General features: G+C 55.8%; 1 protein-coding gene across 4 annotated transcripts; it reads left to right on the top strand.

The window, feature by feature from the left end:
• Positions 1 to 460: 460 nt before the first annotated feature.
• On the top strand, positions 461 to 18809 carry DMTN (dematin actin binding protein). Of its 4 annotated transcripts, XM_019936322.3 has the most exons (16): positions 463 to 723; positions 9039 to 9244; positions 9482 to 9556; positions 9949 to 10104; positions 11032 to 11076; positions 11416 to 11515; positions 11900 to 11956; positions 12211 to 12363; positions 12825 to 12949; positions 13571 to 13676; positions 16390 to 16454; positions 16622 to 16670; positions 16844 to 16851; positions 17033 to 17098; positions 17382 to 17462; positions 17597 to 18809. In XM_019936322.3, exons 2-16 carry the CDS (start codon positions 9227 to 9229, stop codon positions 17708 to 17710), a joined length of 1218 nt encoding a protein of 405 aa, XP_019791881.1. In that variant the 5' UTR covers positions 463 to 723; positions 9039 to 9226; the 3' UTR covers positions 17711 to 18809. The 4 variants fall into 4 exon arrangements, 1 of the variants encoding a protein (XP_019791881.1); XR_012332410.1 differs by lacking the exon at positions 17597 to 18809 and having other exon boundaries at positions 461 to 723; positions 9189 to 9244; positions 16844 to 17098; XR_012332409.1 differs by lacking the exons at positions 463 to 723; positions 17597 to 18809 and adding an exon at positions 2908 to 3117 and having other exon boundaries at positions 16844 to 17098.
• Positions 18810 to 22167: the final 3358 nt, after the last annotated feature.

Genomic DNA, 22167 nt, shown 5'->3' with positions numbered 1-22167 from the left:
AGCGGCCTCTGTGGTGCTGGTAGGTGATGAGTGGGAGATAGAGGTGCTTGGGGAAAGCGGGTGTTGTCACCCCTCTGTTATCAGTAGAGCCCCTTCCCCCTGACTCAAACTCTGGCTGTTGAGGAGGCTGGAGGGGCTGTGTGTGTGAGCGTGTGTTGCAGGGCTGGGGGTGGGTGTGGGAAAGGGAAAAAGGCCAGCGGCTGGCCAAGAGTCTGCTTCCGATTCTGCTTCGTCATGATGCCCAGTTAATGGTCCTCTTGTTTGAAACGGATTGAGCTGCAGCAAGCGAGGTGGAAGAGCAGACACACAAACACACACCCGCAGGCCAGTGGCCACACGCTATCAGCTGGAGGTGGGGAGGGTGCAGGGGTGGGTGGGAGCCAGCGGCCCGCCCACCTGGCCGCCCGCCCGCCCCGCCTGGCCTGCCCACCGGCGCACACACCCGGCCCGGGGATTGCGCGCCAGGCTGGCGGAGAAGCAGGGTGGCGGCGAGGGGGTGGGGGCCTAGAAGGGTAAGTCCCCTCCTTCGCCGGCTGCCCACCCACTCACCCACCGCAAGCCAGCTTTTTTCTGGTTATTTGTGCTCTGGGAAAGCACGCCGGGCTCCTGGAAGAGCCGCCTGTTACCTGGGCTTTCAGGAAAAGCCGCAGCCCCGGGATCTGCGCCTGTCCCCGCCCCCACCCCGGGGCCTCAGAGCATCTGGGCCACCCTGTCCGGGAAGAGGTAGGTGGCAGGGTCTCCCACCTCTCTTCCCCTCTGTGGGCACTTTGGCCACAACACCTTCCTAGAAGTGAGGCTCTGGGTGGTGGCAGGGATCCCGGGGTGGGGGTGGGGGTGTCAGCTATGGCCCCTTGTTCAGTGGGAGAATGGGCCGGACCCTGGGACTAGCTGGGTTTGATCTGACCCAACCTCCTTCCGATTCGGGGAAGAGGGGCTGGGGTGTCACATGCTGCCACCCGGGGACCCCTTCCCCCAGCTGTGCTGGTCAGAAGTCCAAGTGCTTGGGGGGTGGAGGCTCTGCCTCGAGTGGGCTGGAGAGCTGGGCCGTCTTTGCTGAGTGGTGGAAGGGAAGGGGGAGTTGCCGGCTCCCGCCACCGTGCCACAGATGCTCCTGTTGTGGGGGGAGCAGTTCACTCAGAGGCCTGAATGCCATTGGTGTGAGGACGGCCCCTTGCGGGGAGGGGCCTGAGGAGCCTCCTGCTAGCCCTTAGCCGGCCAGGCTGGGGTGAGGACCAAATGCAGAACGAGGCTGGGTGGCAGGGCATGGCCACAGGCCTGACCACGATGCTCTCCTGGTGCCGGCTGTTGAAGTGCTTGCAGGGGCTGAGGGCCGAGCAGACACGCAGGCCTCCGAGGATCGAGGCGCCCCCTTGCTAGCTCTGCCCCTCCCTTGGCCTGGCAGGCCAGGCGCCCTTTCCCGGGCAGGCACACCTGGTGGTTCTTTCCCAGGGCACTGGGTTGCCGAGTTGCGAGAGGCAGGGGAGCAGGGACGGGTGTAGGAGAAGGCAGGCAGTCTTGCTTTGGGAAGGGGTGGGGCCCAGAAAGCGCCCACGGGATGGGTAAGTGGGCGCTCTGTGCCAGGGACAGGGTGTCAGCACGTGGGGTGGGTGGCTGTGAGCGTGGAGAACCGGAGCCAAGGGGAGGATCGGTGGGTGGCGTGAGTGGGTGTCACAGGCACCGCGTGTCAGCGTGGGGGGTGCCTCACTGGGAGAGCGGGGGCGTGCGTTCTGCAACCGTGTTTCGGCGGGGGCCGCATGTGTGGGTGAGGTGCCCGTGCCCACGGGGGAGGCTGGCCTCCGCGCTGCTGGCCTCGCTATGGCCACATGTCCAACGCCGGGGCCAGCCTGTCCACCTGGGGGTGCAGGTCTGAGGAATTCCTCATTCAGAGCTCATGCGTGTGTGTAACGACCAGAAGAGGGACGCCCCCAGGATTCAGAAAGCTGAATTTGGGAGGCAGTCTCCCTTGCATCTCCCCCAGCCCTATCAATCAACTGGTACAAGTGACACCACAACCCGCCAACAGGACCAGCTGTAAATAGAGACCAGAGCAGGAACAAGCTGAGGACCAAGCAAACCTAAGGGGCTGGGAGGGGGGACACAGAAAGAGGGCCTTCTTCAGGGGTGTGTAGAGAGAGGATACAGAAACCCAAGCGAGAGTGCTAAGAGAAACTGTGTGACGAGATGCATATTTGTGTGGGGGGAGGAAGGAAGGAAGGAGGCGCCCGGGCCCACTCCTGCTGTCATCAGAAGCAAACGGGGAGCAGGGCCTTGAGCAGGTGGGTTCCCAGGCTGGGACCCTGATTCTGGGCCCACCTGCCCCTGCCTGATGCTTCCCCAGAGTGCGAGAGGGGGTGCTGTTCAGGGTTAGCATTCGAGGAACCCCAACTCTAGTCCTAGCAGATAGAGCAGGGCTTAAAAATGGGGGTGCAGGAGAAGGATAAAATGAGAGGAGGGGAGTGGGAGCTTCATCAGTCTTAGAAAAGGCGCAGGCGCAGGCTTGGCAGAGGTTAAGAGATGTTCTGATGAGCCACCGGCCCGGAGCAGGGCGATTTTGGGGGCGATTGTGGGTGCCCCCTCCCCACGCACACACAGACACAGACCCCACCCTCAGGGCATGCCGGGGGGCCTCCCCTGTTGGGCTGGTCTGCTCCCACCCACCTTTCCCCTCTCCACCCTGGTATGCTGTTTTGGGAACTGGTGACCTAGCTGGATCCTGCCTTTATTTCTGGCATTGAGTTGTTGCCACAGTAACTGCGGGGGTGGGGCTGGGAGGGAGAGAGGGTGAAAGGGAAGCAGAGCCGAGGGAAGAAAGATGAAGAAAGGAAAGAAAAAGGGAATGGAAAGCAGAAACAGCGAGATGGGGCCCGGAGGCACAAGGCAGGCAGGCACACTCTGAATGAAACTGGTGAAAAAGGAGAGCGGCGGAATGCTTGCCCACCTGACCCCCAGCCCACTGGGCCAGCTCAGCCATTTCGCAACTCGTTTACTATCTGCAAGGCCGGCCTCCAGCCCGGCTTGTCCCTGCCCCAGGGCACAGAGCCCGCGGCCCCCAGCCTCTCTGCTCTTGTCCACAGGCCAGTTCAACGAAGCAGGATTCTGGTGGCTCCACGGTATAAGGTTAGCACACGGGACCCCAAACCCCAAGTTCAGATTAAAGTGAGATCCTTGGGGACCCACTGAAAAGAGCATTCATTGGCTTTGACCTGAGACAGACCTGGGTAGGAATTCCAGGTTGGCTTCAACGGGCCGAGGCGTGGGGGGTATGGGGGGAGGCAGGTCAATCTCTCAACCACATTTTCATCTCCTAATTGGGAGACATGAGCTTTGGTGAAGCTAGAGAGGATGGGTGAAAGTCCCTGGCCCAGAGCAAGTGATGGTTGGTTTAGAACAGGGCGGGAAGCTGGACTAGAGGATACCAGGCTGCGGTTCTGCCGGTTGAGCCTTCATTTCCACAAGTCGAGGGAACCAAGGCCGGCTCAGCCCCTACCTGTAGCGGGCGCCCATGGGAATGGGTGGGCGGGCCTTATCATCAGGGCCGAGCGGCTCCAGTTGCCATGGAGACGGGGCGGGCGGTGTGAGGTGGGGCCCGGCTGGGGGCTCAGATAAGGCGCGGCTGCACAGCTGGGGTAGGGTGGGTCCGAGATGGAAGAACTGGGCGCCGCCGGGGCAGCTGAGATGGCCCTTCCTCCACCTGGGCTGGCCTTCCTCCGCAGCTCTTTCCCTTTCCTCCCTTTGCGCCCTCCCTTCCTGCTGCAGTCTGCCCTCTCGGTCTGTCCACGGGAGGCGGCCCGGGCCTGGGAGCGCACATGCAGAAACGTGGGGTGTGCACGGGTGCGGACGCGCGAGGAAACTGGCTTTGGGGGAGGGGCTACGAGTGGGTGGAGTAAGCTTATGCGGGGCGTGATGTGATTTGGGAGAAGGCAAGAACAGTCTCTCCCTTTCTTTCCCCTCCCCCCTTTCCCCCTCCCCACCCTCTCTCCCTCTCCCCCCACCCCACACTCCTACTCCACCCCAAAACATTTTCCCTGATGGCTTAATATTTAACGAGTAAGACCTTCACTCCTCAAGGTTAGCCCCAAATTAAAATGCCATGTCCCTGGAAGGGTAAGACATTAACAATTTCCGCAGCGTGCTTTCTAACACACCAGGCACTGGTGTGCAGGTTCCTGATGGAATGTGGCTCAGGGCAGAAGGCGAGGAGACCCAGCCTAGGGGATGGGCAAGGGGCTGTGGACAGCTGTGGAGAAGAAGGGGCAGGGGACAGAGCAGGGACATCATTATTCTGAATCGTCTTTCCGAGTGGCTGTGTCTGTGGGACAGTGGTCGTGCACAGGCGAGTGGGGGTCTCAGTGCAAGACCTTGTAACCTGTGACCTGGCTCATCTTGGACCCCTCCTCTCCCTCCCTGGGCAGTGACCACTCTGAGAGGCAGTCATTACCCCACTCTGTACCCACCCGCAACTGGTGTTCGAGGGCAGGGTGCCTGGACCACCTCCAGGTTCAGCCTGAGGCTCCAGGACACTTAGAAGCTCTCCATTCTCCACCCCTCCCCCGTGCCAAACTCTTCCCCCCGCCCCCCCCCCCCCCGCACCACCGCCCCCCCCCCCCCCGACTGTTCCAGTCCTTTCTACTCTCTTCAGTCTCTGCCTAACCCACCTGTAGGGTCTGTATATGACCTTATCTCTCACTTTTCCTGGGAAAATAGAAACCTCCCAATCGGCCTGCTCCAAAGGCCCCTAGATTGCAGTTACCCAACTTTCCCTTTCCTCTCCTTTCAGGGAAGCTCAGGCTTTCTTTCCAAAGGTAGTCCTTCACTTGGGCCTGGACCCAATCCCTCTCCCCTTCCCCTGCTGGGACCTTCCTCCCTCAAGTGCCCCCCCTCTCCTGCAGCCACAATTTCTTTTCTACTCTTCACTCTCCACTGCCTACAAACGTGTTCAGGTCTCCCTTTTCCTAAAAAACCTTCAGCCAAGCGCACCTCCTGCAAAGTAACTCTCCTAACCCCCTCCTGCCCTTCTGTCACACTTCTTGGAAGTACCCCTCCCCCTGCCTGTACACCCTGGCCACCTCTCCCCACCCCCATCCCTAACAAGGAGGCCTCACTATTCCTCTGCAGATGCTCTCAGAAGCCACCAGGGCTTGACATCCAAACTGGCGAGCTGTCACTCCTTTCTGAATGTCTTGCCTTCTCTGGGCGATGGACTCCTGGCTTCATGACATTCTTTCTCAACCCCCCTATCCCTCCCCACAACTCTCTCTCAATGTTTTTGGCACGCTTACTGTGTAGTAGGTCCTTTACTAAAAATACAAAGAATCACTAGATACACTCCCAGCCCCTCGGGGACCTGGCCATCTAGTCTTCCCCCTCCCTTTCATGCCATCTCCAGCTCCCTTTTTCTTCGAGTCCCCTAGCGTTTCCCAGGATGCTGGGTTTTGACCTTCTTTCTCCCTTGGCAACCTCATGGGGCAGACTACCACCTCTAGCTCAAATGGCTCCCAAATTTCCGTTGCCAGGTACTGCCCCCACCTCAGCCTCAACTGGCAAGAAGTGAACTCATTGCTTCCCCTTCTCCTGTCATGGCTACCTGTTCCTCCCCAGCGGTGAGGGGTGGGGGCGGGGGCGCTGTCTCCAGATCAAGTTCTGTTTTGCACATTCTGCCTCTAGGATTCCTCCCACTTGGCCCTTTCCATCTTGGGCTCCAGGCCCAAGTCTAGAGCCTCACAATCCCCTGCCTGAACTACTGCTGTAACTTCCTGGCTGGTCTCTCTGTGGACCGCCTCTTCCTGTCTGTTCCATCTGCCAGCCTGCAGCCTGATTCATTTTCCCAAAGCACTGCTTGGATCCGTCACTTCTTTGTTTTAAATGTTTCTAAGCATTCCATAGCCCTAGTTGCCCACAGAATACATTCGGAATCCCCTAGTCTAAGTTCAAGGCATCTACAAATCTGGCCCCCAACCTCCTGCCGCAAACCAGTCTCAACCTCATGAGCTCCACGGTTCAGCCGTATTTGCTGTCTCCAGACAGACCCAGTGCTTCGCCGTGTCTCCAGTTTCCCTCATGCTGCTGTCTCTTTCAAGGATCCCTCTTTTAGTTTTTGCATGATCCCAAACCGGGCATGTTTCAAGGCCTGCCTTAAACACTTCCTCCTCCAAGAAAACCTTTTTATTTTCCCCTCTTGACACCCCAGCAGGAGTGATTCCTCTCTCCTGTGACCTCTCACAGCCCTTTATACTATCTTATCAGGCACACATAATTTTCTGCTTTGCATGGGCGTTATCTATACATATGGCCTCATTTCTGGAGGGGCGGCTTAGCTCCTTTGACTCATCTTTCTGTTCTCCACAACACCACAACGCTCCATGGTCATTGCAGAACAGGTGCTCAGAAAGTAGTGAATGAATGGATAAAACAATACGTGACTGGGTGGGCGGGTGGATGTATATGGGTGGATAAATGAGTGTTTGCCTCTTGGCTAAGCCAGTGTATAGCTAGTTTGACAATGTCTGTTAACAAAGTAAAGACGAAATAGGAGTGAGAGGGAGCTAACAGCTCTTTGAGTATGTGCTCGAGTTTATTCCAGTCCTCACACATCTAGTTAAAAGCATTACAAAGTGAGTGTTAAGAAAGCAAGAGAAGGATGAAGCTCTGGAATGGAGCCCTTCCATGGGCACCTAGTCACCAGCGTGACTCTGATGGCCAGAGTCTTGTCTTGGAGAAGCCTTGGCTCTAGAATTCCAAAAAGACTTGAGAACTGTGGCAAATGCTAGTCTATCCCCACAGTGAACCTGACACAGTACTACGGAGGCACTACGAAACATGCCAATGCTGAAGACATAGTCACTGTCACCTCCACGACTCTGGACAAGTTTTTAACCTCTCCGAGCCTCGGTTTTCCGCATCTGTAAAATAGGTCTACCTTAATAGGATTGTTGTGGGGATGAAACAAAATAATCCTTGTAAAGTGCTTATCAAAGTACCCAGCATGAGCATTCAAAACATGATAGCTATTATTATTGTGGTAGAAATTAGCAGTCATTCTAGTTAGCGAGAAAACATGTCAGGCAACATAATCAAAGACTAAGTTATATGATTCTCTTTTTAAGTCCCACTGGAATTCAGAGAAGAGTTTGTCAATGCGGACTAGAATAACAGGGGAGGCCTCCAAGAGGAGGAGGGTTTAGCATGGCCCTTAAAGGATGGGTGGCATCTGGGAGATGAGAATAGCGCAAGAGCGTGCGCAAAAGCAGGGCAGTGGGAATAAGGGCTGCTGGTGCAGCAAGTAGGTGGTGGAGACACAGCAGAAAAGCGGCCTGATACAAAGTAACAGGTGATAAAAGTGGGAGCACCGATGACCTCAAGTCTTTCATGACCTTCTGTGGCAGAGTGGCTACAGAAAGCCATCTAAGGTTATCAGTCCTCAGGGAGATAGAAATAATAAACGCTCTACGTAAAATCTATGTTTTAAACGCTTCACATGTTGTAACCTACCTAATAGTCAGAGCAACCCTATGACACAGGTACTATTACCACCTTCCATTTTGTGGATGAGAACGTGAGGCACAAAGAGGGTAACTTGCCCAGGGTCACACAGCTTCTGAGTAGCAGAGTCTCCTCTCCCCAGGCATTCCCGTCCAGAGTCCATGCTCTTAACCACTACATTATTGCTGCCTCTTTCCTGTACGTTCTGTAGTCATCAGCTCTCTTCACTCTATGGCTTACTGCCAGCCGTTGGAAGACAGTTCCACTGCCACCATCACGTCAGAAACTCAGCCAGGCGTTCATTGAATGGTTATTTTTATTTATTTATATAAATTTATTTATTTTATTTATTTATTTTTGGCTGCGTTAGGCCTTCGTGGCTGCACGCTGGCTTTCTCTAGTTGTGGCGAGCGGGGGCTACTCTTCGTTGCGGTGCGCGGGCTTCTCATTGCTGTGGCTTCTCTTCTTGTGGAGCACGGGCTCTAGGTGCGCAGGCTACAGTAGTTGGGGCACACGGGCTTAGCTGCTCTGCGGCACGTGGGATCTTCCCGGACCAGGGCTCAAACCCGTGTCCCCTGCATTGGCAGATGGATTCTTAACCACTGCGCCACCAGGGAAGTCCCACTGAATGGTTATTATGTGTCTGGTCCAGGGGTGTGTGGGGAGGATGGGAGGGTTGCTAAGGGAGTTACTGAGGAAGGAGACCTGGGCTGTGGCCCCAGGGAACTCCTACTCTACTGCTGCAGACAGGACTCAACTTCTTAGGAACCAAGAGAGGGCAGTGCCAGCCTGGAGGCCTTCCTGCTGAACTGGGGGGCCCTGACTTGCAGCAAAGTAGCCCTTCAGAGGGCAGCCTCAGCTCGAGGACTCCGAGATGGTGGGGAGCTGGGACGTGGCCTTGGCCCCCAAGGTGTTTTACCAGATGCCTGCAAGTGGGATTGCCTGCTGTACAGGGACAGGCACATGGGGGTGTGGCTCCCTCCAGCCGCCCCCTCCCTTCTCCACTGGGAGAGCGGCAGCCCCCAGCCAATGACCTGAGCGCTTCCCACCAAAACGCCTTCGCTCTGTCCTCCCCTCCCCCTATTAACGTCTCATAGTGTTACTAAGTCCCTCTGTGTTCAACCTTTCTGGGCTATGAGAGCGGTGTGGCACCGTGGACATAGACTGAGGGGAAGGAGGTCAAGGGCACCAACACAGCGCCAGGGAAAGGCCACGGCAGAGGCCGAGGCGAGTGAGAACCTGGGCCTGAAATTGACCCGCAGCCCCGGCAGGGCAGGTGTGAGGAAGCAGGGATGTGTAGGCTGCCCCGGGAACGGCTGAGCCCTGCCGTCATTTCCTTTCCAGCCAGAGAACAATGGCTCAAAAACTAGTGCAGCCGGTCCACCTTCCCGTCTCGCCGCGGGCCACATGCGATCTCCGGTCCCCGAGGCTGAGCGAACGGAAAGCCGGAGCCCCGCTCCCGGGAGACACGCGGGGCCAGAGGGGGCTGCCCTCGTCCCCGCCCTCTGAGATCGCGGGGCTCGACAGCCCCGGCTGGCACGTTCTCCCTCCCCTTCCAGGCCCTGCACTCGGCCAGCAGCCTGGAGAGTCACCGAGGGATGAGGACGCCACAGCCCGGGGGAGCACCCTTTCTGCTCTCGCGGCCCCGAGCGCGCAGCGCCCAGGAGCCGGATAGAGCCTGACGCCCTGTCGTCTCCCCTCGCGCACAGGGCTCTGCGAGTGATCCGGCCGGCCAGCTCCCTGCTGCATGGAACGGCTGCAGAAGGTGCGCGGGGCTACACCCACGCCGGGGCAGTGGGGTGCCGGGGGCACGCGGTGGGGGCCAGGCTCCCCGCGGAGGGTCAGGTCGGGAGTCGAGGATGCCACCTGGTGGTTGCCCGCGGCGCCGCACCCCGGGGCCCCAGAGGCCTACAGAAGCCCTCCCCTGCCCCAGCCCCCTCCCTCCGGCCCGGCCCTGGCACCCACACACATTCCCACCCGCCCGCCTTCTCGCTCTCCCCAGCAACCACTTACCTCCCCTGGGAGCGTCAGCTCCTCCCGAGGCTCCAGTGTTCCGGGCTCTCCCTCCAGCATCGTGGTGAGTACCTCTTGGCCACCAGCACCCTCAGGCTGGGAGGAGGGAGGGGTGGGGCGCACGCCGGCCGCCGGGCAGCTTCACTCAAATGATGATGGTCCTGCCAGGGCTGGCAGGCAGAGAGAACCCCAGACCCAGAGAAGGTTCTGCACACCCCCTCCTGCTGGTCTGGTACTGTCTCGTTGTACCCAAAGGGCTAGGTGAAGGACTATCATTGTTTTAAGGTGACACTCTAAACCTTTTAAATGACAATAATAGAAATATTAACTTACAGGAGCTGACATCTAAAACGGCCGCCCATCTTCTTCCTAATAAATTGCAGGTCTGGCTTGTAGGGCCAGTATTCTAAGGGAGGCTTTTGACACCTCTGTTCCATGTGTACCATTTCCCTTCAGGCCAAGATGGACAATCAAGTGATGGGCTACAAGGACTTGGCTGCCATCCCCAAGGACAAGGCCATCCTGGACATCGAGAGGCCTGACCTCATGATCTACGAGCCCCACTTTACCTATTCTCTGCTGGAACACGTGGAGCTGCCCAGAAGCCGGGAGGTAAAGGGTGGGAGGTTCCTCTTGGACAGGACTTGGGGGAAGGGCTCACCCAGCCACACTGGGTGGGAGGCAGAATCCCTCTCATGCTTTCTTTCCTGGAGGCCAGACTTCAAAACAAGAAGGGGACCTGTGCACAGGAATCACCAGTCAGTTGGTGACCTGGGTATTTGTGCAGAGCAGGCAGAGATGGGCTGGCGGCTGGAGGCTAGCTCCAGGGGGAGCGCAGGGGAGGCCGTGTTTGAATGGTAGCAGCACAGAGCGGGGTCATGTAGGAATGGGGTGGGACTGGGCGGAAAGTGAGCAAATTTGTGGAAAGCGCTCAGGAACACTGAGCTCGGAGGCCGGAAGTCCTAGCTGAGTGTGACCTGTGTGACGGTGTGGTCTCAGTTTCCCTTCCTATAAAATAGAGGTGAGACTTTGACCCGTCCACCTCACCAGGGAGTCAAATGCATGAGATACCGGAGGACAGGTACTTTGTACACTGTGTTGGAGAAAGGGGCAGTGTCATGGCTGAGCAGAGAGACGGGGCCAGGCTGTGGGGAGACTTAAACGACTGACAAGGGGCCCGGACTCCATCCTGGATGCTGTGGGTCTTGTCCCTTCCCCCTGTTGCTCATTGGCTCTGAGGTCAGAGCCAGAGCCCCTCCAGCTGGCCCTCAGAGCACATGCACACTGCTCCAAGATCCTCGACTTCTTCTGCTTCTTCGTGGGTCCTAGGGAAAGACGTAGGACCCTGTCTAGGGAGAGAGAGGACGGAGGGCCAGCCCTGGGAGCTGGCAAGGACGAAGAGAGAAGAGGTGGCCCAGAAATTGGCTGGGCAATTGCAGAGTTGAGTGTGTGGGGGGGTGAAGTGACCCACCTGGGGTCCTAGGGACAAGGGTTTAATCCCACCCTTGTGGCTCTGACCAGCCTCCTCTCCATTCACAGCGCTCGCTGTCACCCAAATCCACATCCCCCCCACCATCCCCAGAGGTGAGTCTGCCCCGCACCTGACACTTGCCCAGCCCTGCTCTGACCGGGCTCAACCCCCTTCCCCACACACGTCCAGACTGGGCTTGGCAGAGCCTAGGGGGTGATGGAATCAGTGGACCTTGTCCTGTCACTGGCCAGCTCTGGGTCCATCTACGTCTGACCCAGGATCTCTTTTAATCCTTTCTCCTGGGTCAGGCAGCATCAGCAGGTCGAGTCCTTGGATAGCCTTCCTCTGCCCTGGGGTTGGGGGTGTGTGTGCTAGGGTGGGAGGATGGAGATGGTGGAGGGGGCGGGGCGGGGGACCTGGGAGCTGCAGTGAACCGTACTTCTGCTCTGCAGGTGTGGGCGGAGAGCCGGTCCCCTGGAACCCTCTCTCAGGCTTCAGCCCCAAGAACCACTGGCACGCCCCGGACCAGCCTGCCCCATTTCCACCATCCTGGTAGGTTTTGGTGTCAGCATGGCGGCATCCTTGCCCTAGGTCCTCTTTTCTTCCTTCAGGAACCCAAGCCCCTTACTCTTAGTCCCCCACTCTCTGGAATACATGCACACCACAGAACTGGCCAGACCCCCAGATGCCGGACCCCAGGCAGAGCTCCCAGAGGTGGTGGGCCCTGCTGCATCCTCCCTCCCACCCAAACAGAGAAGTGCAAAAATCCCAACCCCTGAGGGGTAATTTCAGGATCTCTGGTTCTGTCTTGACTCTCGGCAGGAGCCCCTGAGTTTCCTGCCTTCTCCCAATCCATGTCTCCATTCCCTCCTCTGACCCAGCCTCCCCGCCATCCTCATAGCCTCCTTCTCATCCATTCTTGCTCCCTCTCCACAGAGACCACCCGCCCAGATTCCAACATCTACAAGAAGCCACCCATCTACAAGCAGAGAGGTGAGGGTTCCCCTGACCGACCAGAGCCCCCTTTTCGCCACGTGCCGGGAGGCTGTCCTGAGGGTGGGGGGGTGATGGGAAAACAGATGTTCATAACAGCATGTACACTGCCCTGTGCTCTTCCTTGTGCATTGCTTTTACACCCAGGAGCTCACAGGTGTGAAGAGGGAGAGAGGAGGGAGTGGGGGGCTAAGGTGGGAGGTGGCCTCCGGGGGGGAGGGTGTGCCCGGGCTGACCTTGACCTCCCCCCGCAGAGTCCACAGGAGGCAGCCCTCAGAGCAAGCACCTCATTGAAGACCTCATCATCGAGTCGTCCAAGTTCCCTGCAGCGCAGCCTCCCGACCCCAACCAGCCAGCCAAGATCGAAACAGACTACTGGCCATGCCCCCCGTCGCTGGCCGTTGTGGGTAGGCGAGAGAGGCCCTGCCGAAGCCCCAGGAACCCCCCACCCCCCGACCTGCATGGACCCTCCAGGCTCCTGCTTCCCCCGTCCCCTGCAACCCCATCGCTCTTGGCGTAAGCGGCCCTGCTTGTTAGTCATTTAACCGCTTTCCGTTCATTTCTTTGGCCGCTCAACAGACATTTGTCGAATTTCTACTGTGTCCCAGGCTCTGTGATGGGAGCTCTGGAAAGAGAAAGAGGAATGAGATGAGGTCTTGGCCCCCAATCGCTTTCAGTCGTGTGGGCGTGTGTTGCCCACCCAGCTTCACCGCGAGGCTAGAAAACGTTGCTTTTATTTTATAATAATAATCTGCGGTGTTCCCTTCAAGGTCGCAGCCCCGGGACATGCACAAAGCAGCCCCTGACAGATGCTCGTTGAGCGCGCGGTTGATTGACTGATGTGCCCGCTTTGGTCCGTATTTCCCAGAGACAGAGTGGAGGAAGCGGAAGGCGTCGAGGAGGGGGGCAGAGGAGGAGGAGGAGGACGACGACGATGACTCCGGGGAGGAGATGAAGGCTCTCAGGGAGCGTCAGAGAGAGGAACTCAGTAAGGTAGCATCGCGCTGCCCCACCCGCATCCCTGGGCCACCCTGGGGATAGAAGTTCCATTCTGATCTAAATGGGTACATGTCTGAAGAGCGTCCTGGTGAGAACATGTGAGGAATTCCCTTTCTTTGCCGGGATGTCAGGCTGCCGCTTTTGAAGGGACACTAGGATTGCATGTTGCTTTAGGGGGACACCGCTTACTGTTAGGGCCAAAAGCACAGAAAGGGGTGGTCCCGCCAGTGCCAAGCTTCAGCAGGCGGAGTAGTTCATGGGACGAGGAGAAAGGAGAGAGTAGGCTGCTGGCCTCCAGGGGAGGAGAGATGGTGTAGAGAGTCACGGAAAGGCCACTGATGGTGGCATGGGCCTGTGCTCTGGGCCTTGTGACCTGGTTTGCAGAAGCCCCTGGGGCAGAGTTACACTGAGCGGCTCTGACTCCTTGCTCTCGAGGGTGGCCAGACCCAATGTGGCCGAGCTTCTGGCCAGGACAGGCTCCATGGGCTCCAGGCACCACACAGCCCCTCAGGAACTCTGTCCCCACTTCTGCCTGGGATGGACCCAACTCTGAACCTTTTGGGGATGAGAAACAGGTATCGACGCCTTGGATCCATCTTCCTCTCTCCTTGCCAGGTTACTTCTAACTTGGGAAAGATGATCTTGAAGGAAGAGATGGAAAAGTCACTGCCTATCCGACGGAAAACCCGCTCTCTGCCTGACCGGACACCCTTCCATACCTGTGAGTGTCACCAAGGGGGCTCAGAATCACCTGGCCAGACCCTGAGGCCAGAATCAAGTAGTCTGCTGAGTCTGTCTGTCACACGCCCAGCGCTGTGCTACTGTGGGTATAAGAGACATAGAAGTTTCGGTTGCTGGCTCAAGGCTCTGGCGCTCTCCTTAGGGCAAGAGTACCAGTCATGGAACAAGATGAGATGACAAAGGATGGCATCAGCTAAAGCAGAATTAGCACATTTTGTTTAATTCGACAAACTGTCCTTCAGACGTAAGGGTAACATTGAAATTAACGGTCACTTTCAAACATAAAAAGGCAATCTAGAAATCATTAGGAGTGAACATCTTATACACTTTAGGGACTTCCCTGACGGTCCAGTAGTTAAGACTCTGCGCTTCCAATGTAGAGGGCACGGGTTCGATCCCTGGTCGGGGAGAACTAAGATCCTGCATGCTGCGTGGCTAGGCCAAAAAAAAAAAGAGAGAGAAGTTGACGTCGTCTGCTGAGCACACGGAGGGTGAGGCTTGGTGAGAACGGTGAAGGTTCGGAACAGCTTCTGCTGGGAAAGGGAACTGATGAGAGGCTGTAGGGGCTCTAGTGATGCTAAGGTACACGTTGTGGGCTTCATCTCCATAACCTGTGGGCAAAAGGGGAGCCCTGGGCTGATGCAGGGTTAGAGTTTGGGTGCTGCTGAGTGTGGGTGAAAGTGGTTATGTACCCACCTATGGGTCAAAGGTCAGGGGGAAGTGGGGGATCAAGACACTGGAGGTTCCCCATGATATTGACCGGCAGATGTGCCAGGAATGTGGCTGAGGGAAAGCTGCGAACAAAAAAGGGCGCTGTGTTGGCTTCCCTGGTGGCGCAGTGGTTGAGAGTCCGCCTGCCGATGCAGGGGACGCGGGTTCGTGCCCCGGTCCGGGAAGATCCCACATGCCGCGGAGCGGCTGGGCCCGTGAGCCACGGCCGCTGAGCCTGCGCGTCCGGAGCCTGTGCTCTGCAACAGGAGAGGCCACAACAGTGAGAGGCCCGCTTACCGTAAAAAAAAAAAAAAAGGGCGCTGTGCCCGCAAAGTGTGATACCCAGGCTTCAGTGTCAAAGCGAAGCGGTTGTGGACGACAAGATCCAGGGGCTGGCCACCGGAAGGGGTTGCATGCTGTAGAGTGGAGGTGAAAGCCACTGGCCTGGGGGACTCAAGGAACCGTTAAGGCTCGTATATGGCTGGGACATCCATAGGGTCATTGAAATGATATTTCACCAGGATGATATTTCATTGTGGGTGGGAAGAGCTTCTAATAGGTCTTTTTAGAGAATGTGGAATAAACAGTTAAGGCCCGAAGAAGGAGGCAGAGAGAGAGAGATGCCCCGAAGGTTGGATTCAGTCTTCATGCTCCACCAGGATTTGCTAGTTAGGCAAAATGAGCTCTTTAATGTGCATTTGGCCTTGCAAAGTTGAGTAGCGAAATGTCTGCCTCAGTGTCACTGTTGGCATCCTTGAACTTGTATGGGATCAACGGTCGTATGATTGCGTAGGTTACTCTCATAGCTGATCAACCTGAACAATTTCAGAATTACGGACAGGCGTGTCATTCTGACTTAAGGGTAACATTGAAATTAACGGTCACTTTCAAACGTAAATAAGCAGTCTAGAAGTCATTAGAGTGAAAATCTTACACACTTTAGGGACTTCCCTCGCGGTCCAGTAGTGAAGACTCCGTGCTTCCAATGCAGGGGGCACGGGTTCAATTCCTGGTTGGGGATGCCATGCAGCATGGCCAAAAATTTTTCAAAAAAACAATCTTATCAGTCAGTTGAGGGAGAAGTGTGTACTTATCACAAAAGAGAAGCGCTTCAACAATGAGGGCCGTGAAAGTAGACAATTCTCTACACAAAAATAAGAAGCATTAAGGAAAAAAAAAACACGAGGGTCCCCAAAACACATTTTGTTCTCACCAAACTTCCAAATAACATATTTTATTAAAACGTTTGAAGAAAACAATTCTTCCTTATACTTTGGAGTCTGTCCAGGCTAAACCTTCACACACAAAAATGCTGGTCAAAACAATTTCTAGTCATTGGAGATGCAGGAATTTTGAGATTAGTGCAAACTAAGAATCCTTCTAGGAAAACCTGTTACCGAAAACCAATTTTCTTGAATTATAATCTGCAGTGCTTGAAAGCTTAGTGATATTATTGGACGTCGAGTTGAAAGTGACATCCGGTCATGCGAATGTCAAGTCCAGCGACTGCAGTACCATCTAGCAGCTGAAGGTGCTGGGAAAACTGCAGCTTCTGTTTTATAACATCAAGCATTTGAAATTTGATTACCAACATTGCTAAACATAAAATTGTAATAATTCGATTGTTTCGACTAAATTTTAGATTTATTTTCATATTCCAGAGGTTCATTTTATGATGGTAAGCCTCCTCATCTGACTATCACTGGCTGACTATCAATTTGAACACTCGGACATTTGGCCCAAATGTCTATTTTGTGCACGTCTGTTAGAGAGAGGGGAGGCATTAGGGATAGTTCAGAGCTGCCAGCACAATGTCACCTGCTGAAGGTTACGGGCAGGAGCTGGAAGCCAACAGAGGCCCACCGGCTTCCCCCAAGTCCCCCCTCCACTGCCCTGCTCCTGGCAGGGAAGGCCAGGGAATGACCCTCTGGAATGACTGGCAGGCCAAAGGGTCTGAGACAGGGCCTCCTACTCTCTTCCAGCCTTGCACGTGGGAACATCGAAGTCTTCTTCCCTCCCCGCCTACGGCAGGACCACCCTGAGCCGGGTAAGGTCCCAGGACGGAGGTCACAGGCCTCGTGAGAAGAGTGTGCATGTGGGGCCCGTGAGGGACTGAGCTACGTGGGCACCCAGGGGGGGCGGCCAGACCCTTACAGTGAAGGGAGACAATGTGGAACGCTCCAGCTTCCTCTGATTCCTTCGTGTCCTTTCCAGCTTCAGTCCACAGACTTCAGCCCATCCGGGAGTGAGACCGAAAGCCCAGGTGAGAGGCAGGGCCGACCTGATGCTGGGAAAGGGGCTCAAGAGGCCCCTGGAGCAGCCCGTGTCTGCGATGTGGGCAGGGCTCTGGCTGGAGGTCGGGGAGGCTGAGCTGGCGGGTTTGGAAGCCTGCTGACCTCAGAGCTGCCTCTGAACAATGGCTCTTCTCTCCCACAGGCCTGCAGGTGAGTGCCTTCTGGAGGGAGACACGTGGAGCGCGGAAGCCACGGACGGAAGGGGGACTGTCAGCGTTGGGGGAGGGGTGCGGGGCTACGGAGCCACCTGGTGAGGACATAAGAAGCCTAGGGTAAGGCTGGGGAGGCCTCCCTGCCCCACTCTGGCTCACTGCGGCTTTGGTCTCCCCAGAACGGAGAGGGCCAGAGGGGGAGGATGGACCGGGGGATCTCCCTTCCCTGTGTGCTGGAGCAGAAGGTGAGGGGCAGGGGCAGAGGCAGGGGATGGTGGGCAGGGGACAGAACCGTCTCTATCGGGGGCTGGCCAGCTTGGGGAGAAGCCAGGGAAGTGAATGCACTGAGGGGTCCTCCTGGCTGATGATGGGAGGGGCAGCACGGAAGTTGGGGGAGTTGGATGGCAAGATGGCATGAGCCCCCATGGCCCCTGCAGGCTGATAAGGGGGCCTGGGGAATGGAGGGGGTTATGCTGACAGGGACCTCGAAGAGCCTGATACTTACTGCCCGCCTCCCCTCCCCGCCAGATCTATCCTTACGAAATGCTGGTGGTGACCAACAGGGGGCGAACCAAGTTGCCTCCAGGTGTGGATAGGATGAGGCTTGAGGTACGCAGGGAGAATGTGCTGGGCGGGTGACGGGCTACTGACGGGGCAGCGTCCCCTGCCCGGTGTGGGGGAAGGTGGCCCAGCCCCACCCTGTGCCTCCTGTCCCTACACTGCCGCTGTGTGTCCCCCTGCAGAGGCACCTGTCAGCAGAGGACTTCTCAAGGGTCTTTTCTATGTCTCCCGAAGAGTTTGGCAAGCTGGCTCTGTGGAAGCGAAACGAACTCAAGAAAAAGGCCTCTCTCTTCTGATGGCCCCCACCTGCTCTGTGACTGACCCTCACCCTTGCTGCTTCAGGGCTCTGGAGCTGGGGTCACTAGACCCCAAAGCATCATCTCTGGGGGGAGCAGGGTGGTGGGGCAGAGGTGGGGTTGGCTCCGTTGCCGAGGTCGAGGGAGAGCGAGGCCTCTGCAGTGCTGGGGCTTGGGGACATGGACCTCCTTCCCCATGATGAGCTAGGGGTGGGGGCCCCTTCTCTCATCCCTGGTCCTCGCTGCACAGGGCAAACCCAGCGTGCACTCCAGCACACGCAGAGATAGTGTCTGCACCCTCTCCCTGCCCCCACCCCCGTGTGAAGGTCCCCAGAAGAGAGTGACGAGATACGAACATGACACTTAATGGTCAGGCCTGTCTGCTGTCCCGACCAATGGGTGGGAAGAACCCTCGGGCCTGGTAGGAGGCACGTGAGGGTGGGAAGCAGCCACGCAGGCAGAGAGCGCCCAGGACCCTGTGCACCCAAGCACTCCTCCGCAGCTCACCTGGGACGGGTTCCCCTGCACCTGGGCCTCCCGCCGCTCAGCCTCCAGCAGGGAGGCCACCCAGCCCTCTAGCTCACCCTGTCCTCTCCTTGTGACCCCCAAGCTTCAAAGCCTCTTGCTCCAGCCCTGAGGCTTCCCTAGAAGCCTCGGCTTAGAGTGGAGATGTCGCCTATACAGACCCCCAGCCCAACATCAGCCTTCAGGCTGAGTCGGCTAGAATGCTACCTTCTAGCATCCAGGGCCCGGGCAGAGCCCAGGCCTTTGGGCTCCCCTGGACGGGATGAGGAGCCAGGCTGAGAGTCCTGGCTACCAGGTCCCACCCACACCCCTGCATCCCCCACCATGCTCTCTAAAGAATGTAATTTATTGGGGCACCCCCCAGCTGCTTTCCTCACCTAACTCTCTGCCCTACCTTAATCACGCTCCCAGCTTTTCTTCTCTCCAAATACACGTGTATATAATTATATATATATATTTTGGCCGGGGTCTGGGTTTTGTTCCTGCCCAGACCCCGCCATCCCTTTCCGCCGTGTGTGTGTGTGATGATGCTGGGGGAGGGGCACTCTGCTTGGAATTAAAAGGTTGCATCGGGGCCCCAAATCTACTTGTTCTTTATGAGCCACCAGATCTGAGCGAGAGGGACAGGTGATGCCAGGCTGAGGAAAGCCACGGAGCGAGGGTTCAAATGGCGGGGTACACGGAGCTGGAGGAGAGAGAGCGATGGCATACCTCCTACCCTCCCCCATCCCTGGGCCAGAGAAGCGGGGGGCAGTCTAGCAGGTCCTGTCTGCCTCCTCTCCTTCAGGGGCTGTGCAATGGTGACATGGATGAGGGGACAGAAACTCACACTCTGGAGCATGAATATAGAGCCAGCTGGGAGAAAAGGCTCTGCCCTTCACTGGGCCCCTAAATGCACCCCCTTGGCGGTCAAGCTCATCAGCAGCTGACGTGGTTGTACCCCTCCAGGTCTATGATACTCACAGTTCAATAGGGAGGCCAAACACCCAGTAAAGGTCAACTGTGTAGGAGTGGGCAGTGAGCTGATTGTCGAGGGTCAGGCGGGGAAAACTAAGGGGTGGAGAAATGATGGGGGAAATCCAGCAGGAGCAAGGGTCAAGTGGAGGCCAAGGGAGCAGGAGTAGCTTGGTCCTGGATGACTTGGCAGGACCGCCCAGGGGCAGTAGACATGGAACGGGCCTGCTGCAGTGGGTGGACGGGGTGAAGACGGGACTGGAAGATCAGAAGGACTTTGGGTGTGAGGGCCGGCGGGGATGGGGCCGGCTCACCTGCGGGGAACAGAACCTGGGTTTGGGCACCTGAAGAGGTACGCAGTCCAGAGGACCCGGTGAGTTGGAGGGGGCCCTGCGTGTGAACCCAAGACTGGACCTGGCACCTGAATCAACTCTCCTGCCCTTGGAGGAGTTTCTAGCCCCTTTGGCTGAAACAAAAGCAAAGTGGATAAGAACTGCTCAAGTGTGAATGATTAAACTGTAGGAGTTCTGCTACATGCACAACATTGATCGTCTTAACAAACTTGCGAGGTCAACGGCACAGGTTGTTTTCATCCTTCTCGAGAATGAGAAAACTGTGGAAGAGAGACATTTCACAAGCCTGAAGCTACAAGCAACTGATGATTGCAGACTGGAAACACACATCCCAGTTTCTTCACTGCTAACCTGGGTCATTCCCAGTATAGACACAGTTGCCTCTGCAGGGGCAGCAAAAAGAGGAATGGTACCCACACACACGTACCCAGGATTAGGTGTTCAGCAAAAGTTTGGAAGGCTTATCCCGTTCTGGCATGAGGGAAACGGGTGACGAGGCCAGCACCCCCCTGTCCACGGAGCTCCCAAGCTCTTGAGCACCAAGGGGTGTGAGGAGTGTTTGATCACAGTGCACTGGGAAATGTTTGTGGTGCGAGCAGACTGGACTCGAAGTCCTAAAGGATCTGAAGTTCCTGAGAATTTAGAGCGGCGCAAAGTGGAGGTCTGTCCTAAAATAAAACCTTGGTGATTATTTAGTCCATTGGTTTCCAAACCTTTTTAGTAGTCAAATCTTTTTAAAAATTAGATCTTACTATGAGCAATTAGAATACATTTATAAATTTATTTATTTATTTTTTTGGCCATGCCACGTGGCATGCGGGATCTTAGTTCCCTGACCAGGGATAGAACCTGTGGCCCTTGCAGTGGAGGCACGGATTCCTAACCACTGGACCGCCGGGGAATTCCCTGTAAGTTGAAATGTTAATTATTAATGAAATCAATCAATGAGAACAAGGAAGCTATTTGACGGATATAACAACTTTAAGTCAAGCGTTGTATATGACAGCCGCCCTTTCACCAAGCACAGGATCTAATTTATTCTTGTATTTGGTTGCACAGTAGGAGAGAATTCTGATTCACACAGATAAGTAGTTACAAAGTTGCGGTGGTTTAAAAATGCATGCAAATGTGAACGGTCACATTCCTCACGTTGTTGAGCGGCAGCAGCTAAGCCCCATCTCTTTGAATCTGGGCTTAGTGCCTTGCTCTTTCAAACTGTTTATTCTGCAACAGCCTTCTACCTTCATTTACGCTGACAGGAGGGAAGGGTTTATTCAAACATCTTCTTCCCAATGAGCTAACCTGGCAGCAGAATTTAAACACATCGGTGGGCTCTATCATATATACAAGTATGTCCACTGACTTTTATTAGAGCTTTTGAAATAAAATTTTAAAAGTTAAACCAAATAAAAGGTTATAAATTTCTTATACACTTGCCCTATATTCTACAGTTCCTTGAAATATCTTGAAGGAAAACAAGTAGATTTAATCCATCCAGCCTGCTTCCTTTACCTATGAGGAAGAAGACCCAGAGAAGAACAGTGTTGGACTGACTCCAGATTGCTTTTTTTTTAATTAAAAAAATTTTTCTGGCCACGCCATGCAGCATGCGGGATCTTAGTTCCCTGACCAGGGATCGAACCACTGGACCGCAAGGGAAGTCCCCTAGATTGCTTCTTGATACACAAAATAGGCTTGTTTCTTCCCTTTGTTCTTATACTTTTTGGCCTAAAAGCCTCCTCTCATTTCCCGTAGGCTCCTCACCCGGGACCAATTGTAGACGAGCTGTTTGAAACATCTATTTTCCCTAAGCAGCTGCCAGTGAACTGAGATCCAAATACTAGCTCAGCCGAACCCTGGCCTCCCCGTGACTCGGTCTGGACTGCAGGCTCCACTCCACAGCACATGGCCAACTCTGGGCAGGCGTTGCCTCCTGGGCCTTAGTCCTACTGGTGAAAGGGGCCCCAAAGGCAGAGCCAGTGCAGTGAAACCCTAGTACCCCACAGCTCCAGGTCCTCAGATCTGTGACAGGGGCTACCCACCTTCCCTCGTGGGACCCCTGGTGCCTCACCCTCTCATCAGATGGTGTCAGGGCTCAGCAGGAACACATTTTGAACAGATGTCAGCCCTATCCTCAGGAAGAATCTCTTTCCATTCCTGGGGTGTAGAGGTGGGAGATGGGAGCAGGGAGATGGGGAATGGGCTTTGAACTGGCAGAGCTGGCTGCTAGAAAGCCCCCTCCCTAAGGTCCCAGCTTTTGACATTCCTGGGAACCCTGCTCTGGCTGAGGGTTCTGCCTGTTTAACTCTTGGGTGTAACTTTCCCAGTGTGTCCCCGACACCGGAGACCCACCTTCTGTTTCTCTCCTTGGTGCATCTAGAAGGGCAAAACGAGGCCAGTGTGACTTCCTCTGCAGGACCTCTGGACCAGCACTGTATCCACTTAAATTAACAAGCAACCGGTGAAATAATTTTTATAATATATTTGGTTAACTCGATTTATCTAATAGATTACGTTTCAACTTGTAATCAACATAAAACATCATTAGTGACTATTTTACATTCTTTCCTTTGTCTGACATGTCTTCAGCACATGTTAATTAGGACTAGCCCGTTTCAGCTCCAT

This window comes from Tursiops truncatus, chromosome 6, assembly GCF_011762595.2.
Source record: "Tursiops truncatus isolate mTurTru1 chromosome 6, mTurTru1.mat.Y, whole genome shotgun sequence".
Classification (NCBI taxonomy): domain Eukaryota; kingdom Metazoa; phylum Chordata; class Mammalia; order Artiodactyla; family Delphinidae; genus Tursiops; species Tursiops truncatus.
Note: the sequence above shows the minus strand (reverse complement) of the source record. Positions and strands in the feature narration are given on the sequence as shown.

Bases quoted from the DNA above. Each gene is read 5' to 3' on its own strand.
- DMTN (XM_019936322.3), top strand. The intron at 13,677-16,389 runs GTGAGTGTCACC...ACTCTCTTCCAG, and splicing joins CCGGACACCCTTCCATACCT to CCTTGCACGTGGGAACATCG. The intron at 17,099-17,381 runs GTGAGGGGCAGG...CCTCCCCGCCAG, and splicing joins CCTGTGTGCTGGAGCAGAAG to ATCTATCCTTACGAAATGCT.